Source organism: Oncorhynchus keta, chromosome 18, assembly GCF_023373465.1.
Source record: "Oncorhynchus keta strain PuntledgeMale-10-30-2019 chromosome 18, Oket_V2, whole genome shotgun sequence".
In the NCBI taxonomy this organism is placed as follows: domain Eukaryota; kingdom Metazoa; phylum Chordata; class Actinopteri; order Salmoniformes; family Salmonidae; genus Oncorhynchus; species Oncorhynchus keta.
In genome coordinates, this window is record NC_068438.1 from 15018675 (window position 1) to 15040008 (window position 21334).

Here is a 21334-nt window from a genome sequence, read left to right on the forward strand (position 1 = left end):
GTGAGCTGTGTTGACCGCTTCATCGACACTACCTTGTCTATAACCAACCGGTTCACGCAGATGGTGCAGAAGGGTGCCCATTGATGGGAGCTGGACAATGAGAAATAGGCTATAATGTTTTTATTTGGTAAGAGAACTGTGAATTACGTTTTCCCTTATGCATCGAACCCATAACAGCATTGCCTAAAATGATGATATGCCACAGTACAATTATTCAACAGGTGGGCCTAAATTGGACATGCTAGAGAATCAAAGTATTTGGTTACAATACAGCTTTATTAAATAAATAAAAATATATATAAAAAAATAGGCCCAATACTACACCTACACAGTGCTACTCATAACATCTCTGTAACATCTGTGTGACAACATCATTTGACACAGTTATTTTGTACAATACTGTAGGCAATTTAACAAAGTTGCCATTTTAAAACAGTACACACAAAAAAAACAGGTTCGAAAGGGTAAAAAGTATTAACATTGTGCCCTGAAGGGGACTTGTAAATTGGCCAGTAAACATTTTCAGTTCTGCTGAACATTTCGTCAACACTCCTCTCATCATGTTGTGCCATTCATATTGAGTAGAGCAGAACACATGAATACTACCGAATGCATCATCAGACTACTTAAAATGTTTTATCAAAATAAATAGTTTTTGGTTTGGCCATTGGATTTCGTCATTTAGTTTGTCAACATTCAACCTCTCAAGCTATTCAAAATAAAAATTGATGTGCCCAGGCCCCAGATGTCTATCCTTCCAGGTTACTGATGTTCCTGGCTGCCCTTAGTGCAGATTTCATGGCAGTCTCAATCCAAGCATGAGGTAGTGCCGTGTGCTCCCCAGCAAAGTGGACCCTGCTCTCATTCCTGAACAGGTCCGAGGCGTAGTCCGTCTGCTGGTAAGGTGTGTAAATGGCAAAAGCCCCCAGGCTGAAGGGATCCAGCCCCCACTTCTTCACCAATCCTCCAGTGCAGAGAGGTCGTATAGCCTCCCCATGGATCTTAACCAGGTCATCCATCACCAAGGCCTTCAGTTCATACTCGCTGACCCCCTGGAACAGAGTGGAGTCATCGGAACAGGTGTAGGATGCAAGGAGAGCCCCCCCAGCCGTGCCTGGGAAGCTGTGGCTAGGGTAGTAGATGAAACGAGAGGGGAGATCTGTGATGCTTTTCCCACCTTTGATACCATCCTTTTCCCAGAATCTCTCGCTGAAGCTGAGGACCACCTTGGTGGAGCTGGCGTAGTGCACGGACCGCAGGGCCTCCATCTTCTGGGGTGACAGCGGGGGTTGGAAGTCCATGAAGAGGGTGGCCTTTGCTGTAGCTGTCACCAGGGCATAGTCGACTGTGAGGTTGGTCAGAGAGGATGGATCACGCAAGTCCTGGTAGGATACGGTCACATTGCTGCTGGTTTGACTGATGAGTCGGACCTTGGAGTTGAGAAGGATAGTGCAGTTGAGGGCCTGGTAAAATGCCCTCGGTAAATGGTCAAACCCATCAGTGATCTCGTAATAGCTGAAAAACAGAACATTCCACTTCTTTAATACTCTACTTAACAAACACTAGATGTAGGACGGGGTGTCTAATTTGATTGTACGTGCATAGTGGTGTTCTTACGCAGTGTTGTCATTGATATCCGACTGAATATACAGCATCTCAGAAAGTGATGCGTAGAAGAGGCTGTTCTCATTCAGGATATCTCCAATCATGCGCAGGGCACCACGACTCAGGTTCCCCTCCTTCACTAGATACTCCTGTCAGAAAACAACACAAAAAATGGCTGAATAAAGATATTTAAATACATTTGTTCCCGTTTCTAGTAAGGAAAGTGGCAAAGTGCCTACCAATTTAGAGTCTGACAATAATCCTGCATCTTGTCTGATGGTTACCTATAAGCAACCAAGTGTTTTCTTACCTTGACTGAGTACGAGTCATATTTTGTCAACATGGCCTCGCAGCCAGCTGTCTTCATATCATCCCTTATCTACAACAAATAATTTGTATAAATCATTTGTTATAACTGTTATGTGACACATTTATATAACATGTATATAACAACATTTAACATTACACAGTGTTCCACCACAGGAGTCTAAACATGCTGACCAGACCGCGTGCGTCCACTCTAATTTAAACATTGGGTTGTTATTTTACCTGAAATGCACAAGGTCCTCTACTCCCGACAATTAATCCACAGATAAAAGGGTAAACAGAGTTCGTTTCTAGTAATCTCTCCTTCCAGGCTTCTTCTTTGGACTTTATATTGCGGTTGGCAACCAACTTTATGGTGCATTACCACCACCGACTGGAGTGTGGACCTCAGTTCATCTTTCAATCACCCACGTGGGTATATGCTCCTAAAAACCAATGAGGAGATGGGAGAGGCGGAACTTGCAGCGTGTCAAGCGCCACAAATAGAACCAAGTTATATTTTAGTGCCTGGCTACACAGATGTTCTTTGACGCGCGCAAGCTGTGTGGGTGCAATGATTGAATAATGTGTACATTTATTTTGCAACACGAATGGTGGGAGCCCCCCCTCTCTTTGCACACACCTTCCACAGGGCCAAGTCAAAGAGCTGACCAGCCGATTTTCCCCTTTCCTTGTCAGTCAAGGGATAGTTCAGCACGTCTGGGTTCTCTTTAACTCTGTATGTTTTCTGCAGCAACCCGTTCACATGGTAATATGTGTTGATGTCATCCTGGATAAATGGATTCAGTCCAAGGCCCATTTTTGATGAAAATGATAAAAGAATTCTGTTGAATTAAAAATGCCATAGTTAACATTGTATTGATGGTTAAAGTACACTTGCTATCATTCTTATGCAACTCTATAGGACATGCACCAGTATCTGATAATGATTAATTTGAGATAGGATGCTTGACCTCTTTTGAACAATAACATATGAAGACAGGGGATAAGAGGTAGCTACTTATTTCATGTGATAGGACAACAGGCCTTACTCACTTGTGAAAGCTAGGGATCCTCATAGCACCCAGCTCTGCATACCATCCCTCTCTTCTATTTCTGTAGGTCTCCACCCGTCCTCCAATTCGATCACTTGCCTCTATTAAAGTCACCTTGTCCAAAAAAAACAAACGCCATCAGTTTCCCCCTTTTACACTGTAGGTCTATTATTAGTCATAACCAGATAATTACAATACTGACACTAAATTCCTTTCTCACTATGTCAATCATAAGTAAATTAGCATATGTCAATGATATTAATTGTGTTGACATTGATACAGTAAATTATACAAAAGATACCGTACCTTGTGCCCTACGTCCTCCAGAAGCTTTGCTGCAGTCAGTCCAGCAATACCACCACCGACGATGGCAATATGATGGGGTGTCTTTGTGAAGGGAAGACCTCTGTCCACAATTTCAAGGAGTTCGGCATAGTCTGAATCTTGCAGGCAGTCAAAAAGAGGATCCTCAATGTATCCATTGACACTGAAAACTATGATCACAACTATAGCGACAGGAACTGGAAAAGAGCCAAAGTAAATGTTTAATCGGCCTTTAGGCTTTACAATATTAAACAAACATGTACAAATGTATTTTTAAAAGGGCTACAGAGGGATATGTTATTAAAGTAGATGCAACATACATGAATGGCATACAATATGCTGGGCTATTCTTATTTCCACCCAAAATCACAAAACAATGACTTTTAGATTGTTCCTGAACATCCCCTCCACTACTTTCCAATGATTTGTAGGAATTCAACAACACATTTTTACAAAAGCAGAAGCTATTGTTTTGCAATTATACATAGATGATCACATGTTTATTTGTATTTGCATTGCCCCATAAGGTGAGCAGTACTTGTTATTTTGATTGTAGAGTCAATGTATGTCTGGACTCCCTGAAACAATGCATTTTTACAAATTCTTCAAATAAACAAAAATATAGGCTATGAACTTTGAACACAAGTCAATGTCATTATAACTAAGCTAAAGAAAGATGTGTTTAATAAAAAGGAAAATACTTACAATATTTGCACAACGACACATAGGGTATCATCTTGATTCCGAAACCCAGAGTCCTTGCTTTCCCTTTTCTAGTGATGCTCACGCCCACCGGAGAAATAGAAACCTAAAGCAAAAACATGGAGGCACGTACTGTAGCCTACATAATGTGATTGACTTGGTTTTACTAATATTATATATGTTATATAATATTGAACCCCACCAATATTAAGTTACACATTTGTTTTCGTTGCTTATTAAATTAAGAACATTAACATTAATTTGCGAATCATGCATATCATAACGACTTACCTTAAAACACCTATATATGAATAAATCATTAGGTCTACAGACAAACTGAGATACAGGTAGGCTACCTTCATTGGAGACCACTCACCTTCATCAATAGAAACTTATCAAAAGCGATATGCATGCATGAAACAAATATCTGTGAGCTATATAGTTTAGCTATATTTACTTAGCCTAAATATTTTCTAGGATTCTTACAAGTTGGCGTCTCACCATGAAAGACTGGAAATCACACATGCTATGTGTGAAATTGCACCCAACGTATGTTAATGAGTGACCTATGTGGGCTCCTGAGGTCGGAAATAAATATTTTCCGACACCGGCTCGAGATTCAACCACACTGAACAAATTAGATTAGTGAGGTTTACTATTCACCAGCATACCTCATTTCCCTCTTCCCACCAACATAATATATGTTTTATAGTGCATTTTTAGTGTCACCTGAAGTGCACCTTGCCTTACCTAACCTGATATAGAGAAATTGTATTTTAAGAATCGAAGATACAGTGAGTTATATTTAATTGGATACATACATTGACAATTAGGTTAAATCAATCAGAACGTCTACGCACCTTCGTGTGATGTCAAATGATAAGCCCGTCTTCGTTTATAGTGCAGGAGGAGTGCAATCGAAAGTAAACGTGAAGGTTTCAAAAGGGTTACATCATTGGAATTCCTTTGTTTCCGTTAATTGAGAATGGGATACATATCAAAAGCCGCTTGATAAGCCTTTTAATTCATGTGATGTAAACAGTCAGCAACACATTAACTGTGATAATGCAATGGATGTGCTCCACAATGCACCTTTCACCATGCATAATAACCTGATTGCTATATTACTCTTTATAACAAAAATTATAAACAGAAAAAGAACAAGACGAAAGTAAATGTTTCCTACTTCCCGGACTGCATTAATGATGCATCCCAATGGCACCATATTCTATACATTGCGCTTTGAGTCCTGGTCAAAAGTAGTGTACTACAAAAAAAGAAGTCATTTGGGATGGGTAAAAGTAGTGTACTATAAAGGGAAAAGGGTGTCATTTAGAATTGAACCCTAAAACTTTGACGCTCACCTGGCTTTTATTATATTGGGTGTTGTAGACAGATTGGCATTTGAGCCTTATTAAAGCTAGGATACTTAATTGAAACAATAACAAAGCGAACCCCGCATCTGTTTTAGTAAAAAGCTAAGCGACGGCGAAATATAACCACTCTCAAATGTATTAAGATCACTTTATTGGTAAATTGCACACAAGTTCCAACCGAAATTTGACTTCCGCTTTTAAACCAACCCTTCCGAAAGACACACATACAGGTTTTTGGAGAGGTGCGGGGGGCTGCTACGGTGGGCAACGGGAAGCTGTTGTTGCCTTGGTCAAGGGTACAACGGCAGGCAATGGCATCTAGGATTTGATACCAGCAACCCTCCAGTTGCCAACTCACTTCCCACAATATTTTTCCCGGTATGAATGCAAGGACTGACCATCCATTATATCAAAATTATAGTTTTAATATGTTTTGAGGCTATACAGGGTTTGTTTACATTTACATTGTTTATAAACATTTCAGTAAAACAAGCTTATATTTGGGGTTTTGATAGGGTACAATAATTTAACTAAGCGCATTAGGCATAAGTTATATTCTTCAAGAATCAATGCGTTTATATCCAGTGGTGTAAAGTTAAGTAAAAATACTTTAAAGTACTACTTAAGTAGTTTTTGGTGGCATCTGTACTTTACTATTCATATTTTTGACTATTTTTACTTCACTATATTCCTATAAAAAAGAATACACTTTTTACTCCATACATTTTCCATGACACCCAAAAGTACTTGTTACATTTTGAAAGGATCCAAGTCCACTTCATGCACTTATCAAGAGAAAATCCCTGGTCATCCCTACTGCCTCTGATCTGGTGGACTCACTAAACACAAATTAATGCTTAGTTTGTAAATGATATCTTAGATTTGGAGTGTACCCCTGGATATCCACCAATATATATACACATATTTATTTATTTTATGTTTTATTATTGTGCCATCAGGTTTGCTTAAAATAAGGAATTTGAAATTATTTATACTTTTACTTTTGATACTTAAGTATATTTTAGCAATTCCATTAACGTTTGAGACTTAAGTATATTTAAAACCAAATACTTAAACTTTTACTCAAGTAGTATATTACTAGGTGACTTCCACTTTTGCTTTAGTCATTTTCTATTACTTTTACTCAAGTATGACAATTGAGTACTTTTCCCACCACTGTTTATATCATTCATTTCTAAGTTCACAAATTGATGTAGCCTTTAAGGATTCTAGATTTAAGCATTTCCTACGCTACATTGTGCCACATTGACGTTCTTTGTGGCATATTTTTTCAGGTTATCTGAGCAGCAGCTGAACACTAAAATAGATTCTTTCAACAGCCAAAGTAGAGCCACATGAGTCAAATCAAATCCAATGTATTCGTCACATACACCGTTTACAACAGGTATAAAAGGTGCAGCGAAATGCTTATGTGCTAGCTCCCTCAACAATGCAGTACATTAATCAATAATAATGATGAAAATAGACAAGTAAAAATAACATGCAGTGGAAGTAATAGAAGATGTAGTGTGCTGTATTTACACTGTATTTACAAATAGAAATTGGGTAGTGGAATCAATAGTATATATCAGAACAGCACTGTTGATCTACAGTTGAAGTCGGAAGTTTACATACACTTAGGTTGGAGTTATTAAAACTTGTTTTTCAACCACTCCACATATTTCTTGTTAACAAACTATAGTTTTGACAAGTCGGTTAGGACAACTACTTTGTGCATGACACAAGTCATTTTTCCAACAATTGTTTATAGACAGATGATTTAACTTATAATTCACTGTATAACAATTCCAGTGGGTCAGAAGTTTACATACACTAAGTTGACTGTGCCTTTATTAAACAGCTTGGAAAATTCCAGAAAATGATGTCATGGCAATAGAAGCTTCCGATAGGCTAATTTACATAATTTGAGTCAATTGGAGGTGTACCTGTGGATGTAGTTCAAGGCCTACCTTCAAACTCAGTGCCTCTTTGCTTGACATCATGGGAAAATCAAAAGAAATCAGCCAAGACCTCAGAAAAAAAATTGTAGACCTCCACAAGTCTGGTTCATCCTTGGGAGCAATTTCCAAATGCCTGAAGGTACCATGTTCATCTGTACAAACAATAGGACGTAAGTATAAACACCATGGGACCACGCAGCCGTCACACCGCACAGGAAGGAGACTTGTTCTAAAAAATCCAGACTACGGTTTGCAACTGCACACGGAGACAAAGATCGTACTTTTTGGAGAAATGTCCTTTGGTCTGATGAAACAAAAATAGAACTGTTTGGCCATAATGACAATCGTTATGTTTGGTGAAAAAGGGGGAAACTTGCAAGCCGAAGGACACCACCCCAACCGTGAAGCACGGGGGTGGCAGCATCATGTTGTGGGGGTGCTTTGCTGCAGGAGGGACTGGTGCACTTCACAAAATAGATGGCTTCGTGACAATGGAAAATTATGGGGATATATTGAAGCAACATCTCAAAACATCAGTCAGGAAGATAAAGCTTGGTCGCAAATGGGTCTTCCAAATGGACAATGACCCCAAGCACACTTCTAAAGTTGTGGCAAAATGGCTTAAGACACCAATGTCAAGGTATTGGCGTGGCCATCACAAAGCCCTGACCTCAGTCCTACAGAAAATTTATGGGCAGAACTGAAAAAGCGTGTGCGAGCAAGGAGGCCTACAAACCTGACCCAGTTACACCAGCTCTTTATTTATTTATTAATTTAACCTTTATTTAACCAGGTAAGCTAGTTGAGAACAAGTTCTCATTCACAACTGTGACCTGGCCAAGATAAAGCAAAGCAGTGCGACATAAACAACAACACAGAGTTACACATGGAATAAACAAGCGTCCAATCAATAACACAATAGAAAAATAATATATACAGTGTGTGCAAGTGGTGTGAGGAGGTAGGCAATAAATAGGCCATAGTAGCAAAGTAATTACAATTTAGCAGATTAACACTGGAGTGATAAATGAGCAGATGATGATGTGCAAGTAGAGATACTGGTGTGCAAATGAGCAGAAAAGTAAATAAAAACAATATGGGGATGAGGTAGGTAGATTGGGTGGGCTATTTACAGATAAACTATGTACAGCTGCAGCGATCGTTTAGCTGCTCAGATAGCTGATGTTTAAAGTTAGTGAGGGAAATATAAGTCTCCAGCTTCAGCGATTTTTGCAATTCTTTCCAGTCACTGGCAGCAGAGAACTGGAAGGAAAGGCGGCCAAAGGAGGTGTTGGCTTTGGGGATGACCAGTGAGATATACCTGCTGGAGCGCGTGCTACGGGTGGCTGTTGTTATCGTGACCAGTAAGCTGAGATAAGGCAGAGCTTTACCTAGCATAGACTTGTAGATGTCCTGGAGCCAGTGAGTCTGGCGACGAATATGTAGCGAGGGCCAGCCGACAAGAGCATACAGGTCGCAGTGGTGTTTGGTATAAGGGGCTTTGATAACAAAACGTATAGCACTGTGATAGACTGCATCCAGTTTGCTGAGTAGAGTGTTGGAGGCTATTTTGTAGATGACTTCGCCGAAGTCGAGGATTGGTAGGATAGTCAGTTTTACTAGGGTAAGTTTGGCGGCGTGAGTGAAGGAGGCTTTGTTGCGAAATAGAAAGCCGATTCTAGATTTGATTTTGGATTGGAGATGTTTAATAGTCTGGAAGGAGAGTTTACAGTCTAGCCAGACACCTAGGTATTTGTAGTTGTCCACATATTCTAGGGCAGAACCGTCCAGGGTAGTGATGCTTGTCGGGCGGGCGGGTGCGGGCAGCGAATGTTTGAAAAGCATGCATTTGGCTTTACTAGTGTTTAAGAGCAGTTGGAGGCCACGGAAGGAGTGTTGTATGGCATTGAAGCTCGTTTGGAGGTTAGTTAACACAGTGTCCAAAGAAGGGCCAGATGTATACAGAATGGTGTCTTCTGCGAAGAGGTGGATAAGGGAATCACCCGCAGCAAGAGCTATATCATTGATATATACAGAGAAAATAGTCGGCCCGAGAATTGAACCCTGTGGTACCCCCAGAGAGACTGCCAGAGGTCCGGACATTAGGCCATCTTCACCCTAGACCACAATATGTCACCTTTGATTTTGTTTTATCTTGAATGAAATTAGAATTTATTGGCTAACCTTGACATCAATAAATCGTTTTTATCTTTAACCCTACTCTGTATGTATAGCAAAAACCTTGAGCAACATTTGTTTTGCAGCAGTTTGCTTCTCACTCGTTTTTAGATAATGTTAGGCCCTTTCTAGCTGGTCCATTTAGAAAGGTTGTGTCTACGTGGAGTACAACTACGACTGGAAGTGACTTTTCGTAGAAGGTTATGAGAGGATTTTAGCTAACTCTAACCAATGACCCTGTATCATGGGTATGACAATTACTTTATACTGTTCTAATTAAGTTGGTAACCAGTTTATAATAGCAATAAGGCACTTCCGGGGTTTGTGGTATATGGCCAATATACCACTGCTAAGGGCTGTGTCTTAAGAACAGCCCTAGTCGTGGTATATTTGCCATAAACCACACATCATCTTGCATTTTTGCTTAATCATAGTAGTCAAATCAAGTTAAATCGACATGCATTGATGGGAAATGATCTGGCGAGTTTAATAAAAGGAAATTATATTTTATATTTTCTTGCGATATATTCTGAAACTCTGAAATAATCATTATTTTAATGGAAAACTGAATTTTGCATCTGAGTCCACGTAGTTACAAATTACATCGATATTCCTTCTTTATTCGCTCCATAACGTTATTGAAAAAGGAGTTAATTGGATAAATTTGGCAACACCCCTCTTGCTGCGCCCCAAGACATGTGTCAGTGGAAGCATCATTGTCTAGAAATATTAGCTATACCTGGCAACCCTGGTCAAGGGATACAGAAAGTAAAAAAACTAATGTCCGAGCTGTCAAAAAAAGACAAGACGTTGTCTGCTTCTTGCAAGTGATACAGTTGCCATGACCGCTTGTATACTTTTACTTGTCGTACTTTCAGAAACATACAGCTAGCTACATTGACTAAGGTAAATTGAGCTTGGGTAATTTAGCCTAAAGTATTGGAATGCTTGGCTAGCAGCTATTAACGTTAGTTACTGTAGCAAGCTAACGAAAGGAAAGGCAACCCGACATCCCATCATATCAATAATGTAATATAACATATGATCAGTTCAATGTAAAGTCTATGTGTCATTACAAAATCGTTAGATGAAGCTAGATGAAACATTTTCACTTTTACATAGCAACAAGCTAGCTTAGTACAGTAGCTAGCTAACGTTAGTATAACGATAACTAGCTAGCTAGGTCCACTCCACTGCTGCTCGCCTGAGCTACTCAGCTAACTTAGCACCGGTAGCTAGCTAGCCAGGCAATAATACAAATTCTTCCTGCAGGTTGCAGGGAATAAATTAGTTTATCACAGAGCTAAATCATGTGAAATAAATGGAACGTTACTTATAAAAACATTTTTTGACACTGAATATAAAAGTAATATGAAGAGCCATGTCTCACACTCAGTCGGAGACTGTTGGCCCAATTCAGTGGACCACGCCGGAGCCAACTGGGTCAGAGGAGCCAACTGGGCTTTGGAGCTCTTCTGACATGGCTGATTCTCTTCCATTGACTGTTAAATGTATGGCTGCTGTGTGTCTTCACGAGCCTCCTGAGGGGCTGGCTGGGATCTCAGGCTGTCCTGGACTCCAACAGCGCTGTTCACCAGGAGAGGTTCATCACATTGGAAAGGATCCCTCCTTCGCCTGAGAGTGAGCGGCAGCTAGACCACTATATACAGACCACCGTGCACAAGATCATCCAAGACGTCCACCTGGTACTGCATAGTGTCCTCAGAGTGGGACTTTCAGGTTGAGGTGCAAAGTGCCATGTACTCCATGGCAATGGCTCTGAAGTGTCGGTCAAGAAGAGTGGACCGTAAGGTCCTGGCTCAGGGGGTTTTGGACCTGTGTGGCGGCCACCTTCAGAGTTACCTGAGAGCCAAAGATGTCATGGCCTAGCTGAAGAAGCAACCGGATGGAGAGAACAGCCTCTGGAAAGCATACTCCCGGGTCTGCACACCTCACCTTGCTGTGAAGAGCTCGGCCATGGAGGTGAACTACACCAGGGCTGTTGTTGACCTGCTGCTGCATGTCCTTGTCCCTCTGCCTCACCTGGAAACCCGAACGGGAAGGTTTGTGGCCGGAGAGCTCATCAGGTTTCCATATCTGCAGGCAGAACAGTTGAAACTGGTGCAGCCAGGAGTCATCAGGACAGGTAGTCCTGAGTAATAATCCTAGGGCTCAGGTCCTCTGGGAGAGGAGAGAAAGAGAGAGAAAATTAGAAGGAGCATACTTATAATTCACACAGGACACCGGATAAGACAGGAGAATTACACCAGATATAACAGACTGACCCTAGCCAACCGGCACATAGACTATTGCAGCATAGATACTGGAGGCTGAGACGGGTGGGTCGGGAGACACTGTGGCCCTGTCCGACGATACCCCCGGACAAGGCCAACCAGGCAGGATATAACCCCACCCACTTTGCCAAAGCACAGACCCCACACCATTAGAGGGATATCAACAGACCACAAAGTTACTACCCAGAGACACAGCTGAGTATAACCCACGAAGATCTCTTCCAACGCACAGGAAGATCACGTCTGTGACTCAACCCACTCAAGTGACACACCTCTCCTAGGGACGACATGGAAGTGCACTAGTAAACCAGTGACTCAGCCCCCGTAATAGGGTCAGAGGCAGAGAATCGCAGTAGAGAAAGGGGAGCCGGCCAGGCAGAGACAGCATACCAGACTGTTGTATGAAGGGAGGGCCAGACATTCAAATTACCATTTCCTATTTTACTGGCCACATTCTGTTTGGTGGCTGGGTGTAAGCCTATAATTTCAAAATCAAAGAATGAGCGCTGGAAAAGCTATTTCTGGAACTTGACAGTAAAGCTGTCATTTTAGTGATGCCATTTCATCAAGAATATGCATTATGAAGTTGAGACAGCACTTGCTCAAGGATTCAGGAGTTGAGTTGGCAGACTAAAGGCGTCCGAATACATAAGTTCAGGTTGCTCTGTAGTTCATTTGGATGTTTTTGGAGTGGAGGTCTTAGTCGTGCTATTTGACATCTAACTAAGATGTTTGAATGCAGTATTTCTCAAGTGAAAAGATGTGCGTGAAAAGTAGTCATCTGTCGTTGAATGACAACACTTCATTGAAGAATCCCTACTGTTGACCAATCACCAACAAAGGGGCGTAGACTTCGGCTCCCGAACTTCGACAAGCCTCAAGAAAACATTTTGTGTGCTCAAACAGTAAAAGAAAACTCCTGCCGAACACCAAACGAACCAAAACGTCGCAAAATGTTGTCATAATGTATGCACAAACTGTTTCGACTGGGAAGCATGCATTAAAGCTTCAGAGATGGAATTGATCATTTGCAACATAAACTGACGAAGCAGATGCTGGTTTACGAAGGCGTTAATCCAAAAGTAATCAGATTAGATTACTAAATTGGACAATTATTTTACTAATTACTTTAATTGTGATGTAATTACATGTTTCAAGTAATTCGTCCAAACCTGAATATATAGACCTGTGTTTCCATGACATAGACTGACCAGGTGAAAGCTATGATCTCTTATTAATGTCACCCATTAAATCCACTTCAATCAGTGTAGATGAAGGGGATGAGATGGGTTTAAGAAGAATTTGTAAGCCTTGAGACAACTGAGACATGGATTGTGTATGCGATCCATCCAGAGGGTGAAGTGCCTTTTGAATGAAGTATGGTAGTAAGTGCCAGGGCGCACCGGTTTGAGTGTGCCAAGAACGGCAACGCTGCTGGGTTTTGTGGGAATCATTGGAGTCAACATGGGCCAGCATCCCTGTGGAGCAATTTCCACACCTTGTAGAGTCCATGCACCGACGATATGAGGCTGTTCTGAGGGCAAAATGGAAGATGTTCCTTGTGTTTTGTACACTCAGAATATGTATAACCGAGCAACAGGACAAGTACATTAGATTAGAGTGTCTAGTTTGAGAAACACAAGTCCTCAACTGGCAGCTTCATTAAATAGTACCCGCAAAAAAACAGTCTCAACGTCAACGTTGAAGAGGCGACTTTTCGATGCTGGCCTTCTAGGCAGAGTAACTGTCCAGTGTCTGTGTTATTTTGCCCATCTAAATCTTTTATTTGTATTGGCCACTCTGAGATATGGCTTTTTTCGCAACTCTGCCTAGAAGGCCAGCATCCCGGAGTTGCCTATTCACCGTTTCTTTCAAAAGTGACCCCAAACTTTTGAGCACAAGTGTGTATATATATACAGTTGAAGTCAGAAATGTACATACACCTTAGCCAAATACATTTAAACTGTTTTTCATTTAATCCTAGTAAAACGTCCCTGTCTTAGGTCAGTAAGGATCAACACTTTATTTTAAGAATGTGAAATGTCAGAATAATAGTAGAGAGAATTTCAGCTTTTATTTCTTTCATCACATTCCCAGTGGGTCAGAAGTTTACATACACTCATTTAGTATTTGGTAGCATTGCCTTTAAATTGTTTAACTTGGGTCAAACGTTTCGGGTAGCCTTCCACAAGCTTCCCACAATAAGTTGGGTGAATTTTGGCCCATTCCTCCTGACGGAGCTGGTGTAACTGAGTCAGGTTTGTAGGCCTCCTTGCTCACACACACTTTTTTCAGTTCTGCCCACAAATTTTCTATAGGATTGAGGTCAGGGTTTTGTGATAGCCACTCCAATACCTTGACTTTGTTGTCCTTAAGCCATTTTGCCACACCTTTGGAAGTATGCCTGGTGTCAATGTCCATTTGGAAGACCCATTTGCGACCAAGCTTTAACTTCCTGACTGATGTCTTGAGATGTTGCTTCAATATAGCCACATAATTTTCCTGTTGAGACAATGCTAAGAGTGTGCAAAGCTGTCATCAAAGCAAAGGGTGGCTACTTTGAGGAAACTAAAATATATTTTGATTTGTTTAACATTTTTCTGCTTACTACATGATTCCATATGTGTTATTTCATAGTTTGGATGTCTTCACTATTATTCTACAAAGTAGAAAATAGTTGAAAATAAAGAAAAACCCTTGAATGAGTAGGTGTGTCCAAACCTTTCACTGGTATTGTATATATATACACACTATTTAATGATGAAATGCACTTGACATTTATGTGAAATGGGTTGTGAAATGCATTGTTATAGAAATAAAGTTTGATTCCATTCAAACGATTGTGTTACCTGCTTTTGTGTCTGTTTTCAGGTCCTGGCTAAGGTTCTCCAGTAAATCACCCCAGTCCTTAATGTCTCTGACATGAGGTCTGAAGTGCTATATTTACATTTACATTTAAGTCATTTAGCAGACGCTCTTATCCAGAGCGACTTATAAATTGGTGCATTCACCTTATGACATCCAGTGGAACAGCCACTTTACAATAGTGCATCTAAATCTTTTAAGGGGGGGGGGAGAAGGATTACTTTATCCTATCCTAGGTATTCCTTAAAGAGGTGGGGTTTCAGGTGTCTCCGGAAGGTGGTGATTGACTCCGCTGTCCTGGCGTCGTGGGGGAGTTTGTTCCACCATTGGGGGGCCAGAGCAGCGAACAGTTTTGACTGGGCTGAGCGGGAACTGTACTTCCTCAGTGGTAGGGAGGCGAGCAGGCCAGAGGTGGATGAACGCAGTGCCCTTGTTTGGGTGTAGGGCCTGATCAGAGCCTGGAGGTACTGAGGTGCCGTTCCCCTCACAGCTCCGTAGGCAAGCACCATGGTCTTGTAGCGGATGCGAGCTTCAACTGGAAGCCAGTGGAGAGAGCGGAGGAGCGGGATGACGTGAGAGAACTTGGGAAGGTTGAACACCAGACGGGCTGCGGCGTTCTGGATGAGTTGTAGGGGTTTAATGGCACAGGCAGGGAGCCCAGCCAACAGCGAGTTGCAGTAATCCAGACGGGAGATGACAAGTGCCTGGATTAGGACCTGCGCCGCTTCCTGTGTGAGGCAGGGTCGTACTCTGCGGATGTTGTAGAGCATGAACCTACCTATACTGCTTTGATGAGGGGAGCACAGTAAGTACTGTGCTTTGCTGTGGTCTCTTGACTACAGTGATGCCTGTCGTATTAAATTATGTTATCAGTATTTTTACTCCTTAAACCCATGAATGTTTATGTCATGCTTCTCTTTTTGCAGGGGTTTAACAGCTTGTCAGTAGCTGGTCTAGAGGCCTTCATCAAGGAGCGGGAACTTGCGGTGATGCAGAGGCTGAGAGGGAAGGCAGTCCAGGCCTCAGAGGAGAAGTGGGAGGCCCACAGAATAATCTACCAGGTACATCCATTCAAGATTCTGGTAAGGACTGCAAGAAATGTGGATTGTTTTAGTAGTGGTGGATGGCTAAACTTACATGACCACTCACAATATTGTTCATTGGCCCATCAGTTCAAAACAGGAACTAAGTTCTTACATCAATCTTGGCTCGTGATAGTGGATGTTTGCGTCATGACTGCTTCCTGTTCTTCCCGACAGTGTCTATCTGTGAGTCATTTATTGTGAAATGCTGTTTTTTTTACTGTACTTTTTCATAAAAACAGGATTTGCTACTCTTCTTACTTAGTTTAAGTTCAGTGACTGGTCCTGTCTATGAATGTGTAGTGTTTTGGAAGGTGAAAAGCACCGAAGGTTAAGGTCCTCTAACTGGTAAGATATTTTATGTCTCCAATCCAGTGAATGGCCTTAGAAAAAATGGGTGATCCCATTGACTCCATATGGTAACAATCTCCCAAGACTTGACATTGGAATGAATATGTCCCTTTTATTTGAATCCAAATAGCTGGGGCTTCCATGTTTAAAGTCTGCTCATTGTCTTGTCTGAAGGAGACGTGTTTCAGATGTGGGCCAGACTTTGATGGTGAGCCGTCTGGCTCCCTCTCGCTGACCAGACAGGTCTGAAACATCCTGTTCCAGATCTCTCCTGAACATTTCAAGGGTTTCAAAGGTAAACAACCTGAATGCTGTGACCAGCATACTCCTGAAGTACTATAATGTCACCACTAGAGGGAAGTCTTGGCAAACATTTGTTGGGGGTATTTAAAAGAGAAAATCTTTTATTGTCTGCTGAGAAATCTTTCCAGGAGCAAGAGGTTACAGGTTGTGTCAATGTTTGACATTGTGCGGATCATAGGTTTTTCTTTTTTGACAGATTCCCTCTGAAAATTTTTTGTCAATAATGTTGAAGCCATACAATAGATATCTAACACTTACATGAGGCTTTATTGTTTTGAGATTTTCAAATTTCATAGCCAGAATTATATTTACTATTTGAAATGATTTTACTTTGGACCACTGCTAATGTATGGTGATACATAAACAAGGCTTCGAGCCTACTGTTTTAAATGTGCTTGTTTTAAGCATGTGTGCTACTTAGTAAAGTGAGTGTCATTTACTTGTGTGTGTGTGTCATTTACGTGTGTGTGTTTTGTGGCACTGTCCACAGTGGTGGAGACGGCCCTAGCTGACTTGGCCCTAGCTGACTTGGCCCTAGCTGACTTGGCCCTAGACATCATGTGTCTGCTGATGAAGGACCAGTGGAGCTGGCTGTGCACCGACAACATCCCGGAAGACTATCCGGCTGCTGTTTGGAACCCTCATGGAACCCTTATTGACAGGTACTGTACTAATGTCTATGGCATGGACCATAGAAATATAATTATTACTCTACTCCATTCTATTTCTATGGCATGGACAGCCATAGAACACATCTGTCACCACTCACCAGTCAACACTGACCTCCCATATCTTGTACACTGTATATCAGAACATATGGAAATTAGGAACCTAAACATTTTGAAATGTGATCTTTTCAGAACATTGACAGTGTAGGTGGATTTAATGTAGATTTACTGTGCATCCAAACTCGTATTATAATTAAGCAATTAGGAAAAGGCTTATGTGGATACAGTATTGTTCCAGTATTATTTTGTCCAACAACTAAGGTATCTTACATATCTCAAGGAGTTTATAAAAGGGGCCAATGTGGTTGTTGTGGTGGTTTCTGCTGAATAACTGGAAACTGTTCGTCTATTGTGCAAGAGCACAATCTCTGTCCTTGTAAAGAATTTGCACCTGAGCGATGTTATGTACTTGGCTGTAAGGTACGTCTGGTCAGTAGTTGATGCCAGAGCATGTGAGCGGAGTTGAGCGGTCGGAAATCCCACTCATCGCTCACGGGGAAAACCGCTCCTCGCTTGGCAGGAAGAGAAACTGCCAAACTGCTCCATTCATTAAAATCACAATTGAAACAACAACATTTCTGTGCCGACCTGGACCTATCATTTGGTTGTGAAGTATTGAAACCAAACCATCAGATCAGAATGAACAACAATAATAGGTGACAGTAAAAAGCACTCATAATTTTAAATAGGCTAAATGTTGCTTTAAACAACAACACTCTAAGTAGGTCAGGAGCCAGACAAAGAAGGAACCAAAGAAGGAACCAGAATTATTATTACGACTCTATTATTATTATTTCAAGGCTATAGCCTACAAAGAAATACATGGTGGAGCATTGGTGAGTGCAACACACTAGGCTGGCATGAACATTAAGCGCTCAGCATTTAAACAACATTTTGGTGTATTTATCTATAAATTTAGCATATAGTCTGTGAATCGAAAAATGCCTTATTAGGCCTTTGAAATCACTTTTAGAAACACTAGTTTGGCCAGAGTCTTTGGCTGATACGATGGTGCCGGGTGAGCCGGTCAGCAGTGGAGAATAGCCTCTCCGCACTTGCAGAGCCACGGTGGACGCTAACACCCCTCGGGCCTCTCTTGACAGGCTGGGCAGAGATGCAGAGTTGTCATTTTTGTATTTTTTTTATACTCAAGGTAGGCCTAAAGATTTTTAGGCAAAATAACCCCATCAAAACCGAAAGCCCCTTGCAAGAGGTAATATGTCAGCAGGCCTATTGGGCCAAAATCAATGATAGCCTATTGAATAGATAATTGAACGAAAAGGATCAAACTTTTAAGAGATATGATTTTTTTGTTTAAATACACTACCGTTCATAAGTTTGGGCTCACTTAGAAATGTCCTTGTTTATTAAGGAAAAGCAAAAAAAAATTGTCCATTAAAATAACATCAAATTGATCAGAAATATAGTGTAGACAGTTTTTTAATTTTTAATTTATTTTTTAATTTATTTTTTTCTCCCCTTTTTTCTCCCCAATTTCATGGTATCTAATTGGTAGTAGTTACAGTCTTGTCTCATCGCTGCAACTCCCGTACGGAATTGGGAGAGGCGAAGGTCGAGAGCCATGTGTCCCCCGAAACACAACCCAACCAAGCCCTACTGCTTCTTTACACAATGCCCATCCAACCCGGAAGCCAGCCGCACCAATGTGTCGCTGACACCTGGCAACCGTGTCAGCGTGAACTGCGCCCGGCCCGCCACAGGAGTCGCTAGTGAACGATGAGACAAGGATATCCCTGCTGGCCAAACCCTCCCTAAACCGGACGACGCTGGGCCAATTGTGTGCCGCCCCATGGGCCTCCCAGGTTGCAGCCGGCTGCGACAGATCCTGGACTCGAACCCAGAATCTCTAGTGACGATGCACTGCGATGCAGTGCCTTAGACCTCTGCGCCACTTGGGAGGCCAGTGAAGACATTGTTAATGTTGTAAATGACTATTGTAGCTGGAAACGGCAGCTTTTTTATGGAATATCTACATAGGCGTACAGAGGCCCATTATGAGCAACCATCACTCCTGTGTTCCAATGGCATGTTGTGTTAGCTAATCCAAGTTTATCATTTTAAAAGGATAATTGATTATTAGAAAACCCTTTTGCAACAGCTAAAAACTGTTGTTCTTTTTAAAGAAGCAATGAAACTGTCCTTTAGACTAGTTTCAGCATTTGGAGCGTCAGCATTTGTGGGTTCGATTACAGGCTCAAAATGGCCAGAAATAAAGATCTTTCTTCTGAAACTCATCGGCCTATTCTTGTTCTGAGAAATGAAGGCGAGAAATTGCCAAGGAACTGAAGATCTCGTACAACTCTGTGTACTACTCCCTTCACAGAACTGCGCAAACTGGCTCTAACCAGAATAGAAAGAGGAATGGGAGGCCTCAGTGCACAACTGAGCAAGAGGACAAGTACACTGGCACCTTCATTCACTAGTACCCGCAAAACACCCGTCTCAACATCAACAGTGAATAGGCGACCCCGGGATGCTGGCCTTCTAGGCAGAGTTGCAAAGAAAAAGCCAGATCTCAGACTGGCCAATAAAAATAAAAGATTAAGATGGGCAAAAGAACACAGACACTGGACAGAGGAAGATTGGTTCCTGGTTCCTCTCTAGGTTTCTTCCTAGATTTTGGCCTTTCTATGTAGTTTTTCCTAGCCACTGTGCTTCTACACCTGCATTGCTTGCTGTTTGGGGTTTTAGGCTGGATTTCTGTACATCACTTTGAAATATCAGCTGATGTAAGAAGGGCTATATAAATACATTTGATTTGATTGGAAAAAAGTGTTATGGACAGACTAATCTAAGTTTGAGGTGTTCGGATCACAAAGAAGAACATTCGTGAGATAGAAAAAATGAAAAGATGCTGGAGGAGTGACGCCATCTGTCAAGTATGGTGGTGGCAATGTGATGGTCTAGGGGTGCTTTGGTGGTGGTGAAGTGGGAGATTTGTACAGTGTAAAGGGGATTTTGAAGAAGGAAGCCTATCACTCCATTTTGCAACACCGTGCCATACCCTGTGGACGGCTCTTAATTTGAACCAATTTCCTCTTACAACAGGACAATGACCCAAAGCACAGCTCCAAACTATGCAAGAACTATTTAGGGAAGAAGCAGTCAGCTGGTATTCTGTCTATAATGGAGTGGCCAGCACAGTCACCGGATCTCAACCCTATTGAGCTGTTGTGGGAGCAGCTTGACCGTATGCTACATAAGAAGTGCCAATCAAACAAATCCAACTTGTGGGAGGTGCTTCAGGAAGCATGGGGTGAAATCTCTTCAGATTACCTCAACAAATTGACAACTAGAATACCACTGTAACGAAAGCAAAGTTTGAAGGACACAATAATTATTTCAATTAAAAATCATTATTTATAACCTTGTCAACGTCTTGACTAAATTTCCTATTAGTTTTGCAACTAATTTCATGTATGTTTTCATTGAAAACAAGGACATTTCTAAGTGACCCCAAACTTTTGAACGGTAGTGTGTACTTTGCTACAATGTCACACTTAGCTAGCTACCCACCTCATTCCTTTCTGTTAGCATGTGCACATAGTAAGTACATCATCATGCTCTCGGGATACGTGTCTTTTCAGTTGTGGACACTACATCACTGCACGCCCTCTCTTGCTCTTGGTCCTCCTGATCTTTGTCACATTGATTTAGCACCTGTGGGTTTTATCAGTTTCTTTATGAAAATATTTAGCGAACTCCATGATAGTAGCTAAAGCAAGGGGCTACAGCAGCACACAAGTAGACTACAAATGCATGCTGGGCCGGGAATGCCCTGAGCTGGTGAGGTGAGCTCTACTGGGTACGCTCAACGCCTTGCTCCACTCCAGCTCCGCTTACATTCTCTGGTTGGTGCACATATGGGACAGGTATGTTGGGTCTTTGGAGGGTAATCGTTATTTTGGCGTTCAAGTAGCCTGTTACTGTGCATGCCTCGATGTGTGTCACAGTCATTTATTTGGCAGGATAGTCTCAAGCAGGGGGAGATTTTTCTCCAATGACCTTTTGCCTCTCCCCACTGTCCGAGTCTGACATGCTCTCACTCAGGGCCCGCTCTCTCTCTCTCTCGCACACACACACACACACACACACACACACACACACACACACACACACACACACACACACACACACACACACACACACACACACACACACACACACACACACACACACACAC

At 41.7% G+C, this 21334-nt stretch overlaps 2 protein-coding genes and 1 pseudogene across 2 annotated transcripts in view; 2 read left to right on the plus strand and 1 right to left on the minus strand.

Moving 5' to 3' along the window:
• Positions 1 to 105: 105 nt before the first annotated feature.
• Positions 106 to 5374, minus strand: LOC118397336 (L-amino-acid oxidase-like). Its single transcript, XM_035791986.2, has 8 exons — positions 4853 to 5374; positions 3996 to 4098; positions 3273 to 3487; positions 2968 to 3080; positions 2555 to 2756; positions 1916 to 1984; positions 1618 to 1754; positions 106 to 1515 (listed from the first exon to the last, which is right to left on the minus strand). The coding sequence occupies exons 2-8, from the start codon at positions 4024 to 4026 to the stop codon at positions 750 to 752; spliced, it is 1533 nt and encodes a 510-aa protein (XP_035647879.1). The 5' UTR covers positions 4027 to 4098; positions 4853 to 5374; the 3' UTR covers positions 106 to 749.
• Positions 5375 to 9751: 4377 nt separating this feature from the next.
• On the plus strand, positions 9752 to 11667 carry LOC118396837 (sorting nexin-19-like; annotated as a pseudogene).
• Positions 11668 to 16295: 4628 nt separating this feature from the next.
• Positions 16296 to 21334, plus strand: part of LOC118396838 (sorting nexin-19-like) — a 28698-nt gene continuing 23659 nt past the window's right edge. The window contains exons 1-2 of the mRNA XM_035791249.2: positions 16296 to 16394; positions 16893 to 17064. Coding sequence (XP_035647142.1) covers positions 16961 to 17064 — 104 coding nt within the window. The 5' untranslated portion in view covers positions 16296 to 16394; positions 16893 to 16960. The remainder of the gene's footprint in view (positions 16395 to 16892; positions 17065 to 21334) is intronic.

What these genes read in the sequence shown, in the direction of transcription:
- LOC118397336 (XM_035791986.2), bottom strand. Translation starts at nt 4,026, where the DNA reads ATGATACCCTATGTGTCGTTGTGCAAATATT. An exon ending in TGGAGGACGTAGGGCACAAG is followed by an intron (nt 3,081 to 3,272) that starts GTACGGTATCTT and finishes TTTTTGGACAAG; the next exon opens with GTGACTTTAATAGAGGCAAG. An exon ending in TTGACTTGGCCCTGTGGAAG is followed by an intron (nt 1,985 to 2,554) that starts GTGTGTGCAAAG and finishes TATTTGTTGTAG; the next exon opens with ATAAGGGATGATATGAAGAC.